The following is a 22,202-nucleotide window of genomic DNA, read 5'->3' as shown; positions in this document are numbered from 1 at the left end:
GGGTAAGGACGGGAGATTTTGTGAGCGCAGACTTCAATATGGTGAATTATGGAAGTGTTTGGTGTTAAATGCTGTCTGTGAATCAGAAGGTGATGTCGCTAGGGTGACTCAAGGTGAAAACGTACGCTACCATTTAATGTTTTTACCTCCGCGTGAAGCTTGTAGCATGTATCTTTCGAGAACCTCTCCTGCTTGGGATGCAGGGGACGGGGCTGCTCCTGCCTGCTCTCTCTTTTGGGGAGAATGGGGGGGGGGTGCTGGGGACCACTAAGGTGACACATCTCCTCGCCGGGCGTCGCGGGTGGCACGCATCCGACTGCGTCCTGGCGCGGGCAGTGCGGATGTTTCCATCTCACCCAGTGACACCGGGCTCGTTGGGTGCTGGGAGACCTCCCCAAGGCCACCAGTGGGGCCACCGGTGTGGTTACCCTTCTCCCGAAGCAGGTAGACTTCTGCAAGCCCAGCCTGCCTGCCGAAACAGAGAGAAATCTTTATTTGCGAGGCGTTTTAGGAGACAAAGATGACTTGCAGTGCCGGGGGGTATTTGTCATGCAGGCTTGGTGATGCCTTGATAAGGTCAGGTTAAGAATTTGCTTGCCCGTGCAAGGCAAATCCCGCAGGTGAAGCGGGATGGTGACACCTGCTGAAGGTCTGTTCCTGCTGACGGGCACAGGAGGGGAAGGAAAGAAACCCCCCCCGTGGTGGAAGCCCCCACGTTTTCACCCAGTTCAGAAAAGCAGCGGGCGAGAAGTCGCCCGCAGAAGATGCGGTGTAGCCGGGGGGCTGCCCGGGGGTCCCGCTCAGCCCTGGGGAGCGAGTCCTTCCCCTCCTTGCGCCTGCCCTCCGAGGGAGGGGCATCGCCTTTCTGCTCTGTGGGTTTTTTTTTCCCCTTTTTAGCACACAGACCTGATTACCCAGAGCCATTGCTCCGGTCAGATGAAGCCTCAAAGTCTCTGCCTGTTCAGCAGATACGCGGCAGCCCGAGCTGCTGACTTCTCTGCCAAGAGTGAAGCCCTGTGCTGGTCTCCGGTAGTAATGATCGTAAGTCAGCTTAGATGTTTCTGATTATTATTATTATTATTTTAAAATTCAGTATGTTTTCAGGTCCCTCGCCTTCCTGTGCTTCCCCTGTCGCTGCAGAGGAGTGCTTTAGAGAAGCGTTGGTATAACTTGAGCCTTGTATTTCGTGGAAGCTGGGTGTAGCCACTTGCTTTTCAGCAGGATTTAAACACTGAAATTATTTTCCTGCTATCAGACATCTTTTAACTTAATTAGAGCAGTTCAGTTCAGCACATGCTGAACTTTTTCTGTGCAAGCCGGTGATTGCATGGGATGGGGATTTGAGCAAAATTAAAAAACAAACCTGTTTTTTTTCCTACTAATTCCACTAATTCCTTTTCCCTCCGAGCCTAGAAACGTTACCAGCGTACAACCTGGCAGCGCCTGCAGATGCTGCGCCGCAGCAGAGTCAAACGTGACCATCCCCGCCGGGTTACGACAGGAGATGCCGTACGCGGAGAGGGAGTTTTGCAGAAGGCTGGCACTTGCTTTCTCTCCTTTTTTTAATCAACTCGGAGGGTCTTTACTATAAATCTGCAGCAGAGCGTTAGAGGATATTTGCTGCTTCTCGTGGTGGCAAGCGATTTTGGCTTGCAGGGTCGGTATCCCCAGGGCATGCGGTGGAGGTAGCCGGGATGTGTAAGGCAAGCTTAGCGAGTCCTAAAAGCTGGTTTTGTGCTGGTGTAAGAAATGCCTTGTTGCTCGGTTTTGTCATGGCTTAAACCAACGTCAGAGTCTTGCTGCTGCAAACACTGTTTGTAGATGTTTTAAAATGTCTGTGGCCTGAAGAACCTGGAAAATAAGTAAAAGTGGGATGGTGGGGGGGGGCAGATAAAAAGTTGGGAATGGGAATAACCGCTTTAGTGACTTGTTCAGGTTGCACACAGGCTGTTGCAGAGCTAGGAGCTGAGCCTGAGCTTTTAAGCCTGGTCTAACCCTGGCCATAGGAAGGAGGTTTTAATTTCAGCCTTTTTCATTTGTTAGAAATTGTTCAGTGAGGTGGTGAAGGTGATTAGTGAAATAACGACCTGGCCTCGCACGCTGCAAGCAGCAGCATGCTCTGATGCCGGGAATGCGCCGTGCCGGGTTGTAAAGCTGCTGTGGACTCTTGGTTTTAATGTGGTTTTGGGGTTTCTTTGTGCAACTCCTGGCCGTCCATCCCACCGGTGGTACTCCATGGGGAGAGAGCGATGTCAAACCATCCTGCATCTTCCCCTGCTTGCCTGCTGGAGGGGATAAGCCAGAGGTGATAAACTGCATTTGTCTTAGATCCAACCTCATCCTTCCCCAGGGGCAACCGTGGCCCTGGACGGACAGATGGCTCAGGGGTGTGCACATATTTGAGGAGTTAATTGCGTCAGGTAGGGCGAATGCAGTTTAAGAGTACCTTGTATGTGTGAAACATTTCCTTTTGTTGCTGTTTGTGCCTGATCATGTCAAAAGGAGGTGATTTTTTGAGGCAGGGATTACCTGAAAAGTGACCCCATTTAAATTTTGTTGATGGGAGGATGCTAACTCTAAAAGCTGCTGCTGAAATCTCTCCTTCCCTGCTTGGAGAGGAGGAGGAGGAGGAAGCTTTCCAGGGACTGATGCTCCCACGGTACTGAGCCAGAAGCCGTGGTTTCGAGTTAAGCTGTGGGTTTGTGCCCTCTCTTTTTGGCACCGTCTTCCGTCCCCTCCCTGCCTGTCCTCGTCCTTTCCCTCGCTGGTCGGTGCTCCGTCAGTAAATCCCTTGCCTGGCTGCCATGGGAACAGCATTGCTTATGATGATTGCTGTCACGATTTCAGACTTGATTTCTTCTTTAGACATGCTCTGGCACTGAACAGAAAGGGGAGAGCAGGAACCGTGTGCGTGGTGGTGAGTTTGGGAATTCCCGGGCAGTTTTGGGGAAGGAGCAGGGTCCTGCGACGCTTTTATTGAAGCAGAAGACTGGAGACCGCTGGAAATTGGTTTCTTCTTAACTGGGTCTTTTTCCTGAAGCAGAAGATCCTAGCTTCTCTCAAACGCTAATATTGTTAACACACAGATAGCTAAATAGTTAGTACGTGAAACTTTGGCCAAAAAAACCGCCAGAACCTCAACCTGTGGCTTTTCACATGCTCCTGCCAATGTCTGTTTTCTCTGACCCAATTTCCTTTGCAAGAGGAGCAGCAGCAAAAGCAAATTGTTTTCAAAAATCATCCTTTTCCCCCTCTATTTCTTGCCCTTCTCTTTAGGATTGGTCGCTGTCGAGTGGACCCGCCCTGGGAAGGGTCTGCAACGGGCTCCGCTGGACCCAGGGCTTAATTCATAGCTTGGGCAGAAGTCCCTTCGCCGGCGCTGCCAGCTGGCAAAGAACCGGCATTTTAGCTCGTGCCTTTTTTTTTTTAGCCTATATTTTCCCCAGCTGCGGAGAATGGAGTGTAAATGCTCATAGTAAAAATTTATAGCGCTATAAGTTTTCCATATTATGTTGTAATGCTTCTTGAATCTGTTCTCGGTGGCTCTCCTCCAGCCCGATGAGAAACGGGACCCAGGGCTGGCCCGAAGTGGAAGCTACAGCAGTTGAGTTTCTTAATCTCCTTCATGCCTGCTGTTGAAACGGCTCATGTCCGGGTTTTTTCTTGATTTATAAAGTTCATTTCAGGGGGGTGTATTAAGAGGGAGCGTTCACCGATGATTACAGGTGACTCCATAATCTATGTTAAAAGAAAAATCCCTTTCTGGCATACTTGTGACTACGCAGGATGTCACTCAGCCCTTAGCATTTTTCTAAATGAAAGAAGGAATATTTATTTTCGGTCTGTTCAGCTACTTGTTTTCCTGGCGTGTTCAGTCTTCTTCTTTCATATTTCAGCACAGCAGAAATGATGTCTCTTCCCCCGCTCCGAATTTACAACTCCAAACCCAGAGAAAATGTTGTGTAAACCAGCAAATGCTGGTTTAGGAAAGCAGGGGATGGGAGAGCTGGATTTGGGGGACGTGCCGCAGGGACAGGTATATGCTTACAGCTACCTTGACCTCATTTTCTAGAGAGCTTGGCTTGGTTTCAAGCTCCTGTTTAAATAAGAATGTTTGATAGTGTTAGTGATTTCTCCCCTCCCCGGCTGTGCTTTAGCCTTTCCTCTGTCCGGGGCTTTTTGGGGGAGGGAGCAGGATTGTCTATTAACTTCCCTGCTTTTTTTTCTGGTTGTACATTATCCAGTTGTGGTGCGGTATTTTTGGGAGCAGGGACGCGTTTGGGTATTAAAAGCATTAAAAGTGCTCTGTACAAAAGATTTCACAGCAATTTAGCACCGTATTTCAGTTAATCACAGGGACCCCGCTGCACATTTATCCTTGTTTTTTATCTCTAGCCGGCCACATTAGAGACTAATAAACCGAGTGGGCAATAGCACTTCAGACCTGTAAGTATTTTATCAAATCGTTCGGTTTCGAGGATGGCGAGAGCAGAATGAGAGCAGCAGCGAGTGAACTTTATCTACAGCGTCGTGGTGCACGGCGGCGGCAGAAGCCCAGAGGTGCAGCCCTCCATCGCCAGCTGGGCAGTGGTGAAATCTGCCTCGATATTTCCTTTTTGGCTTTAGGATCTTGCTGGAACTGCAGATTTCCACCTGAGGTGTTAATTTGTTGTGTTGCCTTCTGGTTTGCTTAGCCCTGGTGTTGTGGATGAAGGTTGGTGGATCCATGAGCAGCTATGGAAGACCATCTACATCCCCATGCTGGCAGGACATTTCTGGCTAACCCGGCCTGAGCGAAACACTCTGGAGGTTGGGATTTCCTCCGGTTGAGTGCTGAGGTTTTGCATTTTGTTTCCTTTCTTCAGAAAGAAAGGTAATTGCCGAGGCAGGTAGGCTTTCAGATGGACCTATGCTAATGCCTACACAATACCCCATCGTCAGCTTAAAGCAAGGTGTGCTGAGTGCCTGCTGGGGCTGGGGCTTTTTAGGCTTGCAGGGTTGTTAGTCTTGCAGATGTTTAGATAAGAAGAGCTTTAGGCTTCCAGATTTTTCTCTCTTAAGAAGAAGAAAATGAAAAAAAAAAAAGAGAAGACCTATGGGAGGTGAGGCTCTTCAAGTTTTGTCTTAATGCAGACCAGCATTTGTCCTTTAGACTTCAGAAGCCTGAAGGCATTTTTTTTTTGTTTGCTTTTTTAGCATAAGCAAAGCCTGTGTATAGTTCAGATTACAGCGTGGGTTACATCTTAAAAAGGAGAGAAGTCTCATTCATGTCAAGCTGTTTAAGCATCTCAGAAATGCTGGAGCTGCTGAACCTCAAAATTAAAATACAACCTTGTTTTTTATTAACATGCCCGTGACAAACCTGGGACCTTTCCATGAGTAAGAAAACTGAAGGAATAAAACCATGGAAAAAGAATGATATATAAGGCCATTAATAAATTTTAAAGATAAAGAATTTTGGTAGAAATGTGGGTCCATAGCCTTAAAAAAACCCTTTCCTGCAAATACAAACTCCTCTGTATGGCGTGGGGATTTGGGATTTACTTGCTGCTGCGGTTGCTGTTGGGTGCGATTGTGCATTTGTGGGGTGTGTGCCAGCACACCTTGCTGTTACCTGAGCGATATTTGTCATTAGTTGATCAGATCTGACTGGCAAAATTGTTCGTTTAATTTTTACTTTAGGAGCAGACTGATTTTTATTGTTTTTTTAACTGCTAATACATAGGGCTGCTGTAGATAAATAAAAGATGGTACAGTTCCTTGTATTTTTTTTTTTTTTAATTTATTAACCACTCGTTTGTAGAGGTCTTCAGTTTTGCTTTGAGTTTTATTTTGGGTTTTAACAAGCCCTTTCTCTTGACGTTCACAGAAATGAGCCAGTGAGTGCATGAATTCAATGCTGATTTTAATAACAGTCTTCCTTTTATGTACCTGCAGATAGCAAGGTGCAGCCGGAGGGAAGCAAGTGGGATTGCTCTAAACCTCTGGGGCTGGAATCCTGCTGGAAAACCTACGGGTTGTGTGTTTGGATGGATCCCCAGCTCGCGTACGCTCTTGTTGTGCCGGGTCTCCTGCGTGCCAGCTCCTTCCTCAGGCTCGTAACGTGGGGATTCTATGTAACTTCAAACCCAGTGTGGGAGGAATTTGGCAAAAGGTTTTTGAGCGAACAGCAATGCGTTCACTAATTTTGGAAATCTATTTATATTTTTTTGAGACGGGGCGAAGGAAGAGGCTGTAAATGGAAACGTGATCCATAACCCAAGCCAGCTACCTCCTTTATTAAGGTTGACCTGCGCAAGGGCACTTGTAGCGAGGTGGGACGACTTTCTGCTGCGACGGCTGCTTTAGCTGGTGATGGAGGGGTAATTCAGGAGGGACAAGCCCTTGGGCGTAACTGGCTGAAATACCGCTGCAGAGAGAGGATGCTGCTATTCCCTCTCTGAGAAGAAATACTTCTCTGTCCGCTAGAAATTAAATGGTTCATCATCGAGGGCTATACAAGATACATCATCAGTAATGTCACATCTACTTCATTCTTATATATTTTATGTTAAACAACCAGTTAAATTCATGCAACAGTTTCTTCTGTTTGGTCCCTTCTTAACTGTTTTCTATCTTTTGATATTTTGATTTCTCATTTGCCACCCTTTCAGCTGCTCGAATTTTAGCAATTTCTCCCCCCAAGGGCAGACAAGTCTCGCTACCAAGTGGCTTTAGAGCAGCAAGATCACCCAGTTCCTAATGCAGCTCGCTTTCTCCTGCAAGATTTCCCCTGGGTTTTGAAGGATCTCAACTAGCTATTTTTCCCCTTCAGTGTATTGCAGTTCTCTTGCCTGCTTTGATCGCCCCGTGCAGAAGCCGGTGCTCTGCCGTCCGCCTTCGTGGAGCGGCTGTTTCGAGGTGGCGGATGCTGAGGCTGCTCTACCAACCTGGCGTCTTGTCCAGGAAATTTACTGCTGTGGCTGTGAGCTTTGAGCAGGACGTGAGCTTAGAGCTGGCCCGGATCGTGCCGTGATTCCTGCTGTTCTGTAGGCATGCCCTCTTGGAAGGGAAAATTTTATTCTTAGCTTTCAGTTTTTGGAGACCTCTACTTTGTGTACTTGCCAGCATTTGAGCTTAATATTGGTTTTATGCAATGCTTCAGCAACAAGAGCAAAAATGGATTGTTAAAAGGAATTAGTTACTTCCTTTACTCTTACAACAGGTTATTAATTATAAATACTAAACTTCATTACCTGTCTCCCAATATATAGCTACTTAAATCCGTGTTCTTATGTATAAAGAGACATTTCTTTTTGGTTTAGGACCACCAGCTTTCATCTGTTGGTTGTTATTCTGTGCTGTATCACACACATTTGGTTATGAAAGTCTTGAAAATCTTCATAGAATCATTTAGGTTGGAAAAGACTCTTAAGATCATCGAGTCCAGTGTTCACGTTGGGTCTTGTTGGGTCTTGGCTACACTAGACTTCAGCGCTGTTCTCACTCCTTGTAAACGCGTTTTACACTCAAAATGTGTGACTGTCAACGACATTGGTGTCCTGGAAGTCTAAAACTCCACTTTCTGTGATCCTAAAGATGAAACATCCTTTTAGGCACTAATTCATGTCAAAGTACTGTTCTTAGAGGGCTTCTGACCTCCTCTGCATCAGCACTATTTTGAATTCATGGCTTGCTTAACCCCGTTAAATCGCATATGTGCCCTCGTGTACTCCACAGCTTGCATAAACTCATGACTCATGTTTCCTCAATGAAAACAAACCCTGTTCTTGCTGCTCTAAGAATGATTTATAGCCTATTAATAAGCTTTATCAATTGGATGTGAGCCTTTGTAGAGGCAGGAGTATGTTACTGCTGGTGATAGGTCTTCCTAGCAGGTTTCTCCTAATTCTCTGTTGATGATAGTTTAAATGGGGAAATAGATGGTTATTGCCGTGCCGTCACCACGTCGGGTCCCTGCCTGGGTTACGCAGAAACCGAGAGCTTTGGCTTTCTTTTCCAGAAACTGATACTTATCGATGAGCTGACGTTTGAAGTAAAATCTGTGAACCTTTTCTGCAAGAAATCTTTCACCGTGTCACCGTGACCACGCCAAATTATGGCTCAAAAGCTGATTAAATTTATCAAAAGTCCAGATGAAAACTACCCCTGTATCTGTAAGGTAGATAGGGAAAAGGCTGTCTGCATGCAAATGTAAAGGTTAGAGCACTGGAGAATGCTTTTGGGCTTCTAGTAGAGGAAATAACCGATAAAACAAATGAGCTGTTGACATCTCGGTTAAGGCGTATCGGTAACCGCTGAAACTTCTACGTCTGCTTCTGAATTTTTCCTGTGGGGGCTGAGAAACTTGCTGAAGCTCTCCCAGGTATCGGGCAGAGCAAGACGAGAGTAGTCGTGTTCTTGTTCCTTCTCCTCCCTTGTAGGAGAAACTGCTTTGCTCGTGGTATGGGAGTGAAGAACTTAGGGAAGCAAAAAAAAGTTGGGCTTTCCCGGTGGCTCAGCGTTGGCAGGTTGGGTTGGGATCAAGGTAATGCTCCAAATTAGTTCATTGTCGAGTGGCTAGCTTCCAGAGTACTGATTAATTAATTCTAAGCGTCGTGGTAAATAGCCAGGGCCGCAGATCCATAGCAGGTCATGCAGCAATAAGGTGTTCATAAGTATCTTTCATTTCTGGCAACGAGAGAGGCGGATACTTTCACTGTTTCTGGGCTGCTAAGGAAAATACTAAAATTGAAAGAAAACCGAATACAGCTTCCTACATCTCATTTTCAAGATTTTTATAGCTGCGTTACCTCTGCAGTGTCTGTTGAAATAAGGTTGTGACTGGTTTGCAGACCCTCAGAAGACAACACCAAGGCAGCAGTTTGCTCAAAAAATGTTTGCTCTGTCAAAGTCCGTGCAGAATTTTCAGCGTTGAAATTATTGAGCTTCGAAACTATGCCCTGCTCCCCTTCAGAGGTGGTTGGCGTGTCTGCTTGACTGTTGGGTGCTGTTGGTAGGCAGGGCCATCTCTTGCAGCAGGATCATTTGTAGGGTTGGTGTTACCCTCGCTCTGCGTCCCTGGGTCCGTCCCGTTTGCAGTGCCAGAGATCTAACGTTACGTTTCTTGTTTCTGCCTGATATTTACACCTTCTTTTTATGTTTTCTTTTGCATGTTTTCTCGACTGGATTGCAATAGAGAAGAAGAAAATGAGGTGAGTAAACCCGATTTCTTTCTTGATGTAGCTCCTGAGCTCCTGTGTTAGCCCAACCTGCTTAGTCTGACCTATAGATTTCTTTGAGTCGAGAGAGACTGAGGGTCCAGATAAAGCAAACGGGTGTTATTCTGGGGTGCCTCTAGTTCAGTGGTTAAATCCAGGAAAGAAGGGAACCTCCTTCAGTACCACTTCTGCCATCTACACGCAGGGATGCGACAGCAGAGCGCAACGGTGCCCTTGAGTCATTCAGTGTAGGTAGATGGTGCTTTCTGCACCGCGAGAAGATGATTATTTAAGGACTTAATCTGTGAAGAAACTTAGTTTTGCTATATATGGCTCAATGAATTTAAGGGGAAAGGAGAAAACTTGGAGGGACTGGGAAAGTTTATAATATCCCAGCGTAGGAACGACTGCTGCTAATCATTTTTGATGCTGTGGGACCGTATCTGCTCTGGTTGTGGTGGTGAACATACTGTGTGTCCTCCCTGTGTTCCCAGCGAATTGAGAGCTGCCGGAGCTGCAGCATGGTGTACCTCTGCTGAATGTGCGGAGTGAACTTCGATCGCCTTTTTCTTTCTGCATAATACCCACAGCAATGTTTTGGGGAACGTTCCCTTTCTGTAAAACATTAAAGGAAGGAGAACTCCTTTTCTACTAGAGAGCTTTTGCCAGTAATTGCTACCTATTACATTTCAAAAGCTACCTGTGGAGTACATTTAAAATTCTGTAAGTCATGTTTTGTTAAACTTGGTGTTATTTAAGAAGAAAAATGCCTGAAGGGGTGAACATGTGAGGGTGAAACATCTGTGCTGAAATGTATCGTCTCTGCTGAATAGGCTGTGAAAAGGGGAGGAGCAGAAGCTTAGCAGCTCCTTTTTTGCCTTCAAGTCCTGTGTTTTGTGTAAAGGTGGACGTATCCAAACCCTGTTATTCACCTGTGAGCTCAGATTTCCGATCTGTTGCACTTGAAGTTAGAAAGATTTTGATCAAAACATCGAGACATTTCCGTAACTGAATTTTGCACGTAAAATAATTTCACAGAAGTTCTAGCAAGAAAGAAAACCCTTGAATGCCGATGCACGGTATTTACTATATTTTTACTATATTTTAATGTATATATACACAGACAAATTATTTTTTTATATATAATTGGCATAATAGGTGAATCCAATCTCTGATAAGAATTTGGATTCAGATTTGTGAAGACTCCTTCCATTAGACATCAGGGTATGGATGAAGATAGGAACCTGATCTCTTACTTTTCCATTGTCCCAAGACATATACACAGCTCAGGGATAAAAAGGTGTGGATTTCTGGTCACGTAGGGATAATAATTGACCCAGCAAACCCACAAAACGATGTTTCCTTGCTCTTCGGGAGGCTGAGCCTGGTGTGCTACAGGAGGGTGGTCTCAGTAGCATTCAAATACCTAGAAACTCGTACCAAACGGGCCGAACGCTTAATTTTGTCCTGCTCCCGTGAATTAGTTTATATACACTCGTGTATTAGTCTCTGGATCACTTCTGATGTGTGGATTCTTTTGAAAACAGGGATAGTATTTTCAGCATGACTTTCTGGAGGTGGTTGTGAGACAGTCGTGGAGAGAGGAATGTGTTTCAGAGCTGGGCAAGCGTGTGGACGTGCACTTTTTTCCAAGGTCACCATTTGGGTGCCCTTTTAGCCCCGGCACTCGTTTAAAAGCATCCATGAAATGGCACCCATATAAATAACACCCATTTAAAAGGAGTGCTTTTTATTTTTTGCACCCCTTTTTTCCAGAACGCAGCTAATCATCTGCTGGTGAAGATCAAATGTCGTGTGTGGTGCTGGGTTGGGTAGCCAAGGCTAGTCACGAGGAGACCGTGGCATGGTTTTCACAATTAAAATAAAACCCCATGTGTTTCATCAAAAATGAGGGTATTTTTGTATGTATGATGTCCAAGGGTGCGAATAGAATGAGATGGGGTTTCCATTCCACCAACGTCTTATTTAATAATTTACTACGGTGCCTTTAGCCTGAGCAGCTATGCATTGTTTTACAAAAGTTAAAGGATAACAAAGTACGTAATCATTCACAGTGGGTTGCGGGAAACCGCTGCTGCTGCCAAAGATGTGTTCATGCAACAGTTATGGGAGAAAAACCCAGCTCTGTACAGTTTTTATACTGCTACGACCGTTTCCATTGGAGTTACGCTGCTCACACAAAATGTAAGGACGCTAACGCAGTTTGGATTTGCGGGGATAAAGACTATTGACAGCAGCACCCTTTTACCGCGCTGCGGCAACCTTCTTCTTGAGGGATTGCACTCCTGTGACACAGCTTTTGTGCGGATGAGCCCTAAGCTTTAAAATAGTTGGAGAAATGCTAAGAGGGATAAACGTACGGTGCTTTATGCTCTGAAAATTGCTAATCTCGGGCTTGGATAAATGCATCCTGTAAGATAAGAGGTTCCCATCTTGAAGGAGCTTTGTCGCTCTAGACTTGCTCCATTTCCAAAGCCCCAGGGTTCAGTCGCGAGTGCTGTCACAGCAGCTTTCTTGGTGGAGATCCTGAGCTCTTAATATCCTAGAGAAGATGACTTTCAGCTCATTAAAATCGCAAACGAACGTACTTGCTGTAGCATGGTCCTCGCTGCAAGGTGGGGAGGGAGATCCTGGGCAGGAGACGGCAGATAGCTTCTGGTGAGATGCACGTGGAGCGTACTACAGTCGCTTGGCCTGGAGGCGACAGAGTCCTCACGCATGACTAAGTCCTGGTGGGAATTCTTGGAGGTTGTTATATCAATACTGATCTACGCCTGAGCCTGGAAGCTTACTAGGAATTCCTGATGATTGAGAGAAGGCTGTTGGCAAGAGGTGGGAAAGGACAGGGCTTAAAACTCCTGCTGTAATTCTGGGTAGTCCGATTCATGCTGAAACCAAATGCATCCAGGTGCAGTCTCCTGGGACATGAAAACAAACACACTTAAAGCTTAAAAATGCAGGATATTTTGTAGCCTGGGACCACAGAAACAGCACAACTATCTCTTCAATTAACTTTATATGTTGAACCCTATCTCTTTTTAAAAAACCTGAGAATTAAATGAGAAAAGAACCTTCAGTTTGGTCATTAATAAGTCAGTTAAAAAGCCTCAGCCCAAACCCCAAAGGAGATTTTGCTCCAGACTGGAGATGACTGGGTAATTGATTCTGTTCGAGAGAGAGCCGGCGCAGAAGGCGGCGCGGCTATGCTATCCCAGACTCCAGCCCAGGGTATCAATTTCTATTTTTATCGTCATGAAAAATTCAACAGGTAAAATAAAATTGTTCGGCGTGCCTGTAGAACAGAGTTAAAATCCCCCAAACCCAATTCCTCTAACTGCATCTTCTTTTTCTTTTGCAGGGCAAGCCTGAAACCGTGCAGAAAGCTGGCTTTATCAAAGGCCCGGTGTTCAAAGGCATTGCTTCGAGTCGCTTTTTGCCCAAAGGCACCAAAACAAAGGTTAACCTTGAGGAGCAAGGAAGACAAAAGGTGTCTTTCAGCTTTAGTTTAACCAAGAAAACCTTACCGAATAGATTTCTGACTGGTCTCGGAAACGAGAAACAAAATGAAACTCAGAACTCCCCAGCAGTACCCCTTCAGACTGACTTTAACCCCAAAAGCAAAATGGACTTGGGGGATGCCGCTGGTTCAGCTGAGGAGTCTTCACCTCCAAAACCGAAGGTAGAATTAGGGAAGATCCATTTTAAAAAACATTTACTTAATGTCACAGCAAAACCGCCACCAGCTGCAGCAGCAACGCTACCGCCACCACCGCCGGCTGTGGCACCAGTAACGGAACCGGTGGCATTGGCCACGGACTTTGCCTCAACGCCACCGCCTCCCCCGCCTCCCCCTCCGCCGACGGTGTCACCAGCAGCATCGATGCCGGTTCCTGCAGCGGCAGCCTTGCCACAACTGCCAGTAACGCTGATGTCGACGCTGTTGCTGTCGCCGCCCGTGGAAGCTGAAGTCCCCGCTTCGAAGGAGCCGTGCCATGCGGTACCTAAGGAGGCTTTGGAGCCGGATGTCAAGCAGGATGCGGTATCGCGCGGTTCGGAAGAACGTGTCACTCAAAACACACCCGAGCAGACGGAAATAACTCCGCAGAAGGAAGATTCCCATATTGGGAAAGAGGATGAGGTTTCCGACGGCTCGAAAGGTGCTCCCCTCTGCTCCCGGAGGCAGGGGTCGAAGAGGAAGTTCTCCCAGTCCGACGGCACGCTGCTGGGCTCCGAGTCCGACGAAGATTCGGTGAGGACCTCCTCCAGCCAGCGGTCACACGAGCTGAAGATATCCAGTACGGAAAAAGAGAGAGATCCCAGAAGGAGCTCCACGTCCCTCAGAGGTGACGACCTGGGGAAGTCCTCCTCGCGCTCCAAGTCGGACAGGGATGAGAAGTACTCGAGCTATTCAAAATCGGAAAGAGATTCGCGGTATGCGTCTTCCCGCTCTCGATCAGACAGAGAGAGAAGGCGAAGCCGGTCTCATTCCCGTTCCCGATCCGATCGGAGCTCCCGAACCAGCTCTTCCTACTCCAGGTCAGAGCGTTCGCATTACTACGAATCCGACCGCAGATACCATCGGAGCTCCCCGTACAGGGAAAGGTCGAGATACTCCCGTTCGTATGCGGACAGCAGGGCGCGAGAGAGCTCGGACTCGGAGGACGAGTACAGGAGGACACATTCCAGATCGAGCGACTCGAGGCGTACATCATCCCACTCCTCCTCCTCCTACAGAGACTCGAGGACTTCTTACTCTAAGTCGGACAGGGACAGCAAAGTAGAGTCGTCTCATGCCGACGTGGAGAGGAGAGGAAGGTCTTCTTCGAAAGCAGATAGAGATTCAAAAAGGACTTCAGAAAGTGAAGTAACCAAAAGGTGCTCTCCCCTTGATGAGCTAGGCTATCGAAAGGGGACATCCCATTCTAAGCCCGACAGTAATGTGAATTCCTCCCGTTATAAGTCCACCCCTTCAAAGACCCCCGCACCAAAGCCTGATAAATTTAAGAGTTCTTTCTGTTGTACAGAATCGATCGAAGAAATAAAACAGCAGTCTAATTCTCTAGATTTAGAGACCTCTTGTCTAAAAAGCAATGAGATCAGGGTGTCCATTGCGAAAAAATTTGAAAGGGAAAAGACACTTTCTCCATTAAATCAGTTAAACGATTTGCCCGCTTTTAAAAAGGCAGACGAATCGAAAGCGGGTTTTGCTAACTCAAAGTCCGAGGAACTTACAGGAAATGAATGCCACGACAGTGTTAAGGAGCAAGAAACTTTATTAAAGATAAAGCACGATCAATTAAGAACGTGTTTCCCCATGGAGTTGAGTGTAAATGGGTCCCCGGAGGGTAGGGCTGATAGTTTGGCAACTTCCAGTGCCTCCAAAACAGAGGATGTCACCGCGTCTTCTGATGATAGCCTGTTTCGGTCAGAAGCATCGCCTGTCGTGAAGACGAGTCCATCGTATCCGTTGCCATCTAATGGGTTTGAGAGCACGTATGTGTCTCAGGAGCAAGAGCCGGACGATTCTCGGGTCCAGTCCAGCGAGTGCAACAGTCTGTTCAGGCAAGCGGAGGCTCCGGTCTCACAGCAGCAAGGGGAAGCCATCCCTTTGCCCATCATGAATGTAGATCATACTAAAACTGTGCCGAAGAAGCTGGATGATCAGGCGACTCCGTGCGACAAAACCAAAGAACCAGTTTTTTGCTACATTTCAGACAACGCCACCCCTGCTTTGTATCATTCGGAAGTTGAAATCGAAGCAGAACCAGCAGATTTAAAAGTTACATCTGAGACGTTCCTGGACATGCAGGTAGAGTTGCAGACCGTTACGTGCGATTATGAGAGCACGGAGGATCACCACTCAAAGTCTGCCTGTGACGATGAGCAGGGTCACCCTTCCCATAAAATTAGCCTGGCAGTGGAGAGCTCGAGCAGGGATCCTTCCCAGGATGGCTGTTCCCTGAGGGTCAGGTCGGACCATCCCATGCCGGAGGAAAGCGTCTCTTCCAAATGGGACGTGCCACCGCCGGATGGACGCCAGGAGCTGCCGCAGCATTCGGAAGCCGAAGAGGCGCTCGAGTTGAATAGTCAGCACGTCGATCTTGGTTTGGCAAAAGGCAAGCCATCGTTCAGAGATGAACATTCGTACTATTCGGAAGTGCTGCTGGAGCACCGCGGCGGAGAAGTCGTGGAGGAAAGTGCTGTTTCCACTGAGGGAGTTGGGCCAGATGATTTGAGAGTTCGGTGTCCCGGTGTATTGGCTGAGAAGGATGAGGGAAACGAGCCCTTGGTGGCTTCGGCTTTTCCAGATGCCTTGTTTCCCTCTTGCGATGTTATTGTCACTGCAGAAGAAATGGAGATGGTAACTCAAACCCCGACGTGCGACAGCAGCGGCAACGCCGCTGAATTTGTTCCCGCTGGCCGTGACGATTACTCCGACACGGGGGAGAGCGACAGCGAGGGGGGCAGTGAAGACAGTGACACGGACGACTCGGATTCTGATGACGACACGCCACGGAAACGGCTCCAGTCTGTTGTGGTCGTCCCGAAGAACTCGACCATCGCGATGGAGGAGAGCAGCCCTGGGTCCTCACGGAGCAGCCAGGGCAACAGGCGCTTCTCCGACCACTGGGACGATGAGCGACCGGAGCCCAGTAGACCCTACTATGAAGAGAGATCAGAGAATATGGCGAGTAAAGGCGGTCCGCAAGTAGAGAGCAGATGTTCTCCTAGAGGGATGGAGAAGAGTCCGGCAACTTCTACCGAGCTCAGCAGGAAGGAGATGGAGGAGCTGCGGCCGGATCCGTGCCAGCCTCAGAGCGACGGTGTTGACAGTACGAGTCAGGCAGACCTGACGGCAGACTCCCACGGCAAACCCAACCCAGATGAGAGAATAACGTTGAAGGAGCTGATGTCCATTGGTAGACCCATCGGCCGACAAGACGAGCAGCCGTTTTGTCTGCCAGAGAGTTTCGAAAGCGCCGATAAATCCCGACACCAGACGAGCTCTTCCAAGCCAGACAGTAGGCAAGGGAAGGGTGGGCTTAACCAGTCTGGCCTCGGAGACTTCCCCAGGCTGGACGGTTTTCATACGACGGAGGATCTGGGTGGTTTGGGCTGGGACTTTTCCCAGCCGGAGAAGCCCAGTAGCACCTACCAGCAGCCGGATAGCAGCTTCGGGGTCTACTCGGGCTACGTTTACCAGCCGGGCTCGGGAGCGTACGGCAGCTCTCAGAGTTACTGGCAAGGCAACGGTTATTGGGATGCAAGGTCCGCTAGCAGGCCTTCTGCAGTTAATTACGAACGAATTCAAGGGCAAGTACCGGATTCTCTAACGGAAGATCACGAGGAGTACGAAGAGGATGACCGTTGGGATGATGACTGCAAGCCTCGTTTTCCCAGCCCCTCGAGTAAATGCCAGGTGCCCGGGCAGAAAGAAAAAGGCTCGGTGCAGGCACACGAGATCAGCAGCAATTCGACCAAGGAGCCGGTGCCTGGCGGGGAGAAGAAGGAGGAGGTGAAGGTTTTGGAAAAAAACGATGCGAAAGAGCGAGGTCCACCAAAAAAAAGACGCCCGGAGTTGGAGAGCGACTCGGAGAGCGACGTGGACTCGAGGGAGAAGAAGAAGGTGAAACCGGAGGGGGAGCAAGTGGAGTCGGCGCCGCAGGACTCCTCCATGGTGGGTCGGTTGTGTATCATGGACGACTTCAGAGACCCCCAGCGCTGGAAGGAGTTTGCCAAGCAAGGAAAGATGCCCTGTTACTTTGACCTTATTGAGGAGAACGTGTACTTGACAGAAAGGTAACTGATTTTTTTTACCCTTTTTTTTTTTCCCCTTGCCTAGAGCAATTTTAGGTTTTAACTTATATTTGATTCTGTGATAGTTTGGGGTTTTTTTCCGGCCAAATTGGCATAATTTGGAGGGAGGGAGGGATGTCGCGTTCCCGATGTCTAGCAAAGCTGCTCGTAGAGGAGACGATGCTGGGCAAGTGTTTAACCTCCCCTGGGTCTCTTCTCCTAAACAGAAAACCCTGGTTGGGCCCAGACACGCCCTGGTGAGGAGAAGAGGTGGAAGATTGGAGGCTATGGGGGGAGGATGATTTATTTATACCCTCTTCTCAGTCATCTTGCCACATCCCCTTTGTCTAATGTTGATTTGAGTATCAGGCAGGACTTGCACACGTGGGATTACAGGCATCAGCACCAAATAAACATGTTACTCTTGTACCCGTGGTAGTTTGTAAGAGTAATTCAATTTTTTTCCGAGCTTTTTGCTTCATTCTCTATTCTCCACCGTTCATCTGAACGTGGTGCGGCTACGTTAGAGCCCAGAGCAGTATAGCAGCATCACCTCTGGGCTTGCCAGATCTTGTCTGTTTAGTGGCCCCAAATTTAGTGGCCAGCTCGCTCCCTCTCTGAAGACACAGGGAAATCTGTCTGGGTGTGGGAAAGGTTTTGGACAACCAATGTGTGTCTGTAAAGGCTTTGGTTACTTGCGTGTAATTATTTGCCATCTCAGATGAGTTATTTTAGATCTAACAGACTGTAATTTGAAATATCAGAGGGTCGCTGTTGGCTGCAGATTATCCTTCTCCCTTTTGCATGGGAATGTTGAACAGGATACGATCCCTGGAAAATAAAATCATCTATTTCTGAGCTTTAGAGATGATCAGTAAGTGTGTTGCTTCAGGGCTCAACTACCTTCATCCTTGCCAAAAAAATACTCGCTCGGGCTTTAATGCGTAGGTGAGAGCTCCTTGCGAGCTCGTAACCAATTCTTATTCCTGGCACAGACTACGGTAAAGCCTTCTGATGATTTTATGCCTATTTAAGATCTTGCCGTTTCATTGAACGTCATGGTCCTTTTCCATCTCGTGATTCCTCAAGGGCGGTTGAGTAACGGCGTTCCTGCCGACCCTTTGGGTGCCAAGCCCCGGTGCTCGCCAGCAGCGAGGGCACCGGCCGCAGCACCGGCTCGGGGGGACGCTTCACACGGGCCAATTTAAACCCGTGTTGGGGTCTTAACACTCAAGGCTTTGCCGTCTCTTTTGTTCACTAAAACGCCTTTTTTTGGTTTTGTTTTTATAAATGTATTTTAAAAGATATTCTCGATTCAGAGTCTGAATACTAACCACTTATCTGCGGATAAAACCTGCTATTTATTTCAATCCAAGCCTTTTTGCTTATGCCTTTTTTTGTCTTGTTGGGATCCACGCTCCAAAGCATTTCCCTAATCATCTCACGGCAACTAAAATATCAATTAGTAGATGCCTTTGATGCCTTACCTTTTCTGTAACTACCGTTTTCTTGTTGTCTTTTTCATCATCTTATCTGACAGTTAAGCAGAGGTGTAAGTAGCTAAACCCTCCAATTTGCTTTATTAAAAGAAAGCTATTTTAAAATGGTACGTGCGCTCAACTAATGGTTTATATGTTAATATTTTAGAAGATAGGTTTTCTCCTGGCCTTTGGATCAACAAAACCAAGTAGACTGTTACAGAATAGCTGAGGTTGGAAGGGATCTCTGGAGATTGTCTCCGTAGTATTATATACGATTACAGAATATATAGTATTTCATGAGAGGCTGATCAAAGTTTATCCTTTTAGTTTAAACCTTAGAACTTGTGCTATGTGGTGAGAAATCCTCTGTCTAGAAAAATCAGGACTGAATTTTCTGGCAGTTGGTTTCTTGCGTGACAAAACGAAGGGGTTTTAGTCCTTCCTCTGGCTGTAGGTGTGTGTGCGTGCGCGCATCTACATTGAAAGTAAAATTGGATTGTGGACAGGGAGGAGAAGGAAAAAAAGTTAAATATGCTGGGATGTCTTTCTGAGAAATCATCTTTTGTGAGCAGAAAGTCATCACCTCCTGCTCAAAACAAACCCAGGGTCCTTGGTTACCCCTGTACCTTCTTGTGGTTGTCCAAAGGTAATCAATCCATATGCCCAGTTTCTAGAGAACAAAATGAATTTCCTCCAGTAACAACTGATAAAGATTGAGGAGTAATTTCTCTACCCAGATGCCGTCTAACCGATATTTCAATGCCTCGTCTTCAATAGGAAGAAGAACAAATCTCACCGGGATATTAAGCGAATGCTGTGCGAATGCCCTCCTCTCTCCAAAGAAGAGCGAGCTCAGGGGGAGGTTGCTTGTGGAGAAGACTGTCTCAATCGCCTGCTCATGATAGAGTGGTAAGGAGCGCTTCATGAGTTGCCGGAGTTGGGCGGTGTTCTCCACGAGGTGACTTGGGAGCCCCTAAAGGAATTCAGACTTTCCTGGGCAGTGGCAATGAGCTGTCTGTACACTCTCATTTTCGCTGGCTGATGTGGAGCGATCTTCAGAGCCGGCATACCAGGATCTGACCTTAGATCTTCTGCAGGAGGCTGGACCTTAGCAACCTCCTGTTAAAACCTGCTACAAATGCCTGGAGTCTTCTGCTCCTCGGCCGTTACTCTAGTCCATCGTAAGCATGGTTGGGGGGAGTCAGAAATGCAAACGTAGCTCTACTTGAGATCCTCATTTCCTTTCATTTCTCCTTTTGCATCTCTCTCCTCTCCCCAGAGCCTCGCCACGCTACGGCCGTTGTCTCCTTTTCCCTCCTGGAAGAAGCTAGGAGAAGGGGAAGCTCTGCTGTGAGCAGGAGGCAGGGGACAGGGCGCTTAGTGGGATTCACTCCCTGGCACGAGGATTGTCACCAGCTGGGGTGGAAGGAGAGGAATTACCTGGCAGAAGCCCTGCCCTTTTTTTTTTTCATCTCATAGCCCTGGCAGTAGATGCAGGGGAAGGGGATATCTTGGGGGAAGAACCCATAAAACATGGGGAGAAGCGGCCAGTTCATCCCATTTTGATGATACGACATAGAAATACAGTGGCATTCGCATTCCAAATGTTTTTATCTTCCTTCCAGAAATAAATTGTCTGCATTTGCATGTTGACAGTCAGATGGTTATGCTTTTTATAGCAAAACACGGTTGAAGGTTTTACACTGAATTGATTATGGTTCCTTGGTATCTGTTTCCCATCTGAGCCGTTTCCGTTATCGCTGTTGTCCTGCTGGGAATTGATTTGTTCTGTTTCTTTCCCTTAGTTCTTCCAGGTGCCCAAACGGCGACTACTGCTCCAACAGGCGCTTCCAGAAGAAACAGCACGCAGATGTTGAAGTGATCCTCACGGAGAAGAAAGGCTGGGGGCTGAGAGCTGCCAAAGATCTGCCATCGTAAGCCTTTGCTCTTCGAATGACGTCCTCGTGCTATTTTACTCCCTCGCGAAAGGAAAATAAGTTGCTTGTGTTTTCCTGGTTTCACTGACCTTGTGGATTTGCTGAGGTTCTTCCAGCTTTATATACTGTCCTTGTCCTCTGTCAGGTGTCCCTCTTGGTTATCAGCACGTACGTATCCACTCATTATGCGTTAGATCTCCCACTCTGGTTTTGCTCTCTTCTCATTAGCGTTTCTGACAGTCTTGCTGTGGTTTCATCTTGTGTTTAATCTGTCTTCCCATCTTCCTCTGTCCCCACTACACGGCGTCAGAGGGGCACGCGCTCTGGTTGTGTCTCCTCTTTTTCTCTTCCCGCCTCTGCAAGACTTACCCTCTTCTCGAGTCCTCCTCCCCTTTGGACTACACGAAGATCCCGTGGGGATCTTTCCTCCCTCGTTAGCCTGTTGTTAGTTAACTGCTGTACTTCGAAGTGCTGGTTTGACATCAGCCACGCTTATGGATCCGACTCTGTCTTTGACCCTGTTTCGCTCCAGTCGAATGAAATTTGCCCGTTGTGCCTGGATCGGTGCCTTTATCAACAGTGTCTGGCACAAAGGAGCTGGTGGGACTTGAATGCAAGGTCTGCACGGTGTTCGAACCCCGCCTAGGTCCGCAGCAGGATAGATGCCGATCTTTTTGGAATTACGGTCCTCTTTGGAAGCTGTTGCACTCAAAAAGTGAGTGTGACTGGGAAGAAGGAGCAGGTCTGAGATGGGAATGCCTTTGCCCTAGGTAGGGTAAGTCAAGGAGTTGCCTTCTGCCTTGCCGAGCCGGCGCTTTCTCATACTCCCAGTAGTAAAAAGAGCTTCAAATGAGGCCGTGAGAGAGGAGCAAGCACATTCAAAGAGCTGCTGGGGGCTGGAGCACAAGGTACAGCAGGAGGAGCGGGACGAGCAGGAGGCAACGGTGGGGTTTGCTGGGAGAAGGGAGCAAGGCGGGAGATGTCTCCAGGTGGGAGCGGCTGTGGTGCGCTGCCACGCTCCTACGGCTAGCAAGACCCGGGTGGATTTTTCTCCCCCGGGTTCAGACCTCACCATTTGTGTGCGGGTCGTGTGGGCGTGGGCGTCCTTAGATCCACGCAGGGCGAGCAGAAATCGGTCGTGCTGCTCTGCAGATGAACAACAGGCTTTGTAGAAGAAATTGCTGGAGTGTCCCGCCGTGGGGAAGCAGTGCTGTGCGCTCGGAGTTTCACCAGGCTCCAGTTTCCGTCTCAAAAGGCTGTGGGATGGGCATGATGAGTCTGTTCAGTCTCAAGCGCACCAGAGGCTGAGCTTCAAAACAATCTGCCTAGAACTTAATTGTGCAGATTTTTTGTAACTCTGGATATTTTAGTGAGTTTCCATGGAAACTCCGATTTTATTTTTTTTTTTGCTTCTGTTGAAGACCAAGAGTACTGAGGAATCCAGCGGTGTTTCTGACGCTTAAGAAAGCCATAGGTCTTACAGCTATATCGAATATATTTTACTGCTGTATCGAATATATGAGACCAATTCACAGGAAGATACGGGGAAGAGTTTTGATTGCTTTAGAGAGGTATGCCAAGTTATCTAAAATGCAGTGAAAACAAGTCTGCGTTTTCAACCGAATATGTTTAACCGAGAGCGCCCTTCACACTGTATTTATGTAAAAGATAATGGTGTTAAGCGATTGTTAAAACCAGCGAGCGCTCTCCATCACTGTTCTGTTGCACAGCAACTGTATCGAAGAAGAGGGTGAGCACCGTGGCAT

General features: G+C 47.6%; 1 protein-coding gene across 1 annotated transcript in view; it reads left to right on the top strand.

The window, feature by feature from the left end:
• The window catches only part of SETD2 (SET domain containing 2, histone lysine methyltransferase), a 70,734-nt gene that overhangs the window by 6,800 nt on the left and 41,732 nt on the right, over positions 1 to 22,202 (top strand). Inside the window, exons 2-5 of the mRNA XM_072854895.1 lie at positions 9,179 to 9,194; positions 12,580 to 17,021; positions 19,277 to 19,408; positions 20,305 to 20,433. Of these exons, the coding sequence (XP_072710996.1) occupies positions 9,179 to 9,194; positions 12,580 to 17,021; positions 19,277 to 19,408; positions 20,305 to 20,433 (4,719 nt within the window). The remainder of the gene's footprint in view (positions 1 to 9,178; positions 9,195 to 12,579; positions 17,022 to 19,276; positions 19,409 to 20,304; positions 20,434 to 22,202) is intronic.

This window comes from Ciconia boyciana, chromosome 2 (assembly GCF_034638445.1).
Source record: "Ciconia boyciana chromosome 2, ASM3463844v1, whole genome shotgun sequence".
Classification (NCBI taxonomy): Eukaryota; Metazoa; Chordata; class Aves; order Ciconiiformes; family Ciconiidae; genus Ciconia; species Ciconia boyciana.
This window is presented reverse-complemented; position numbering and strand designations above follow the sequence as displayed.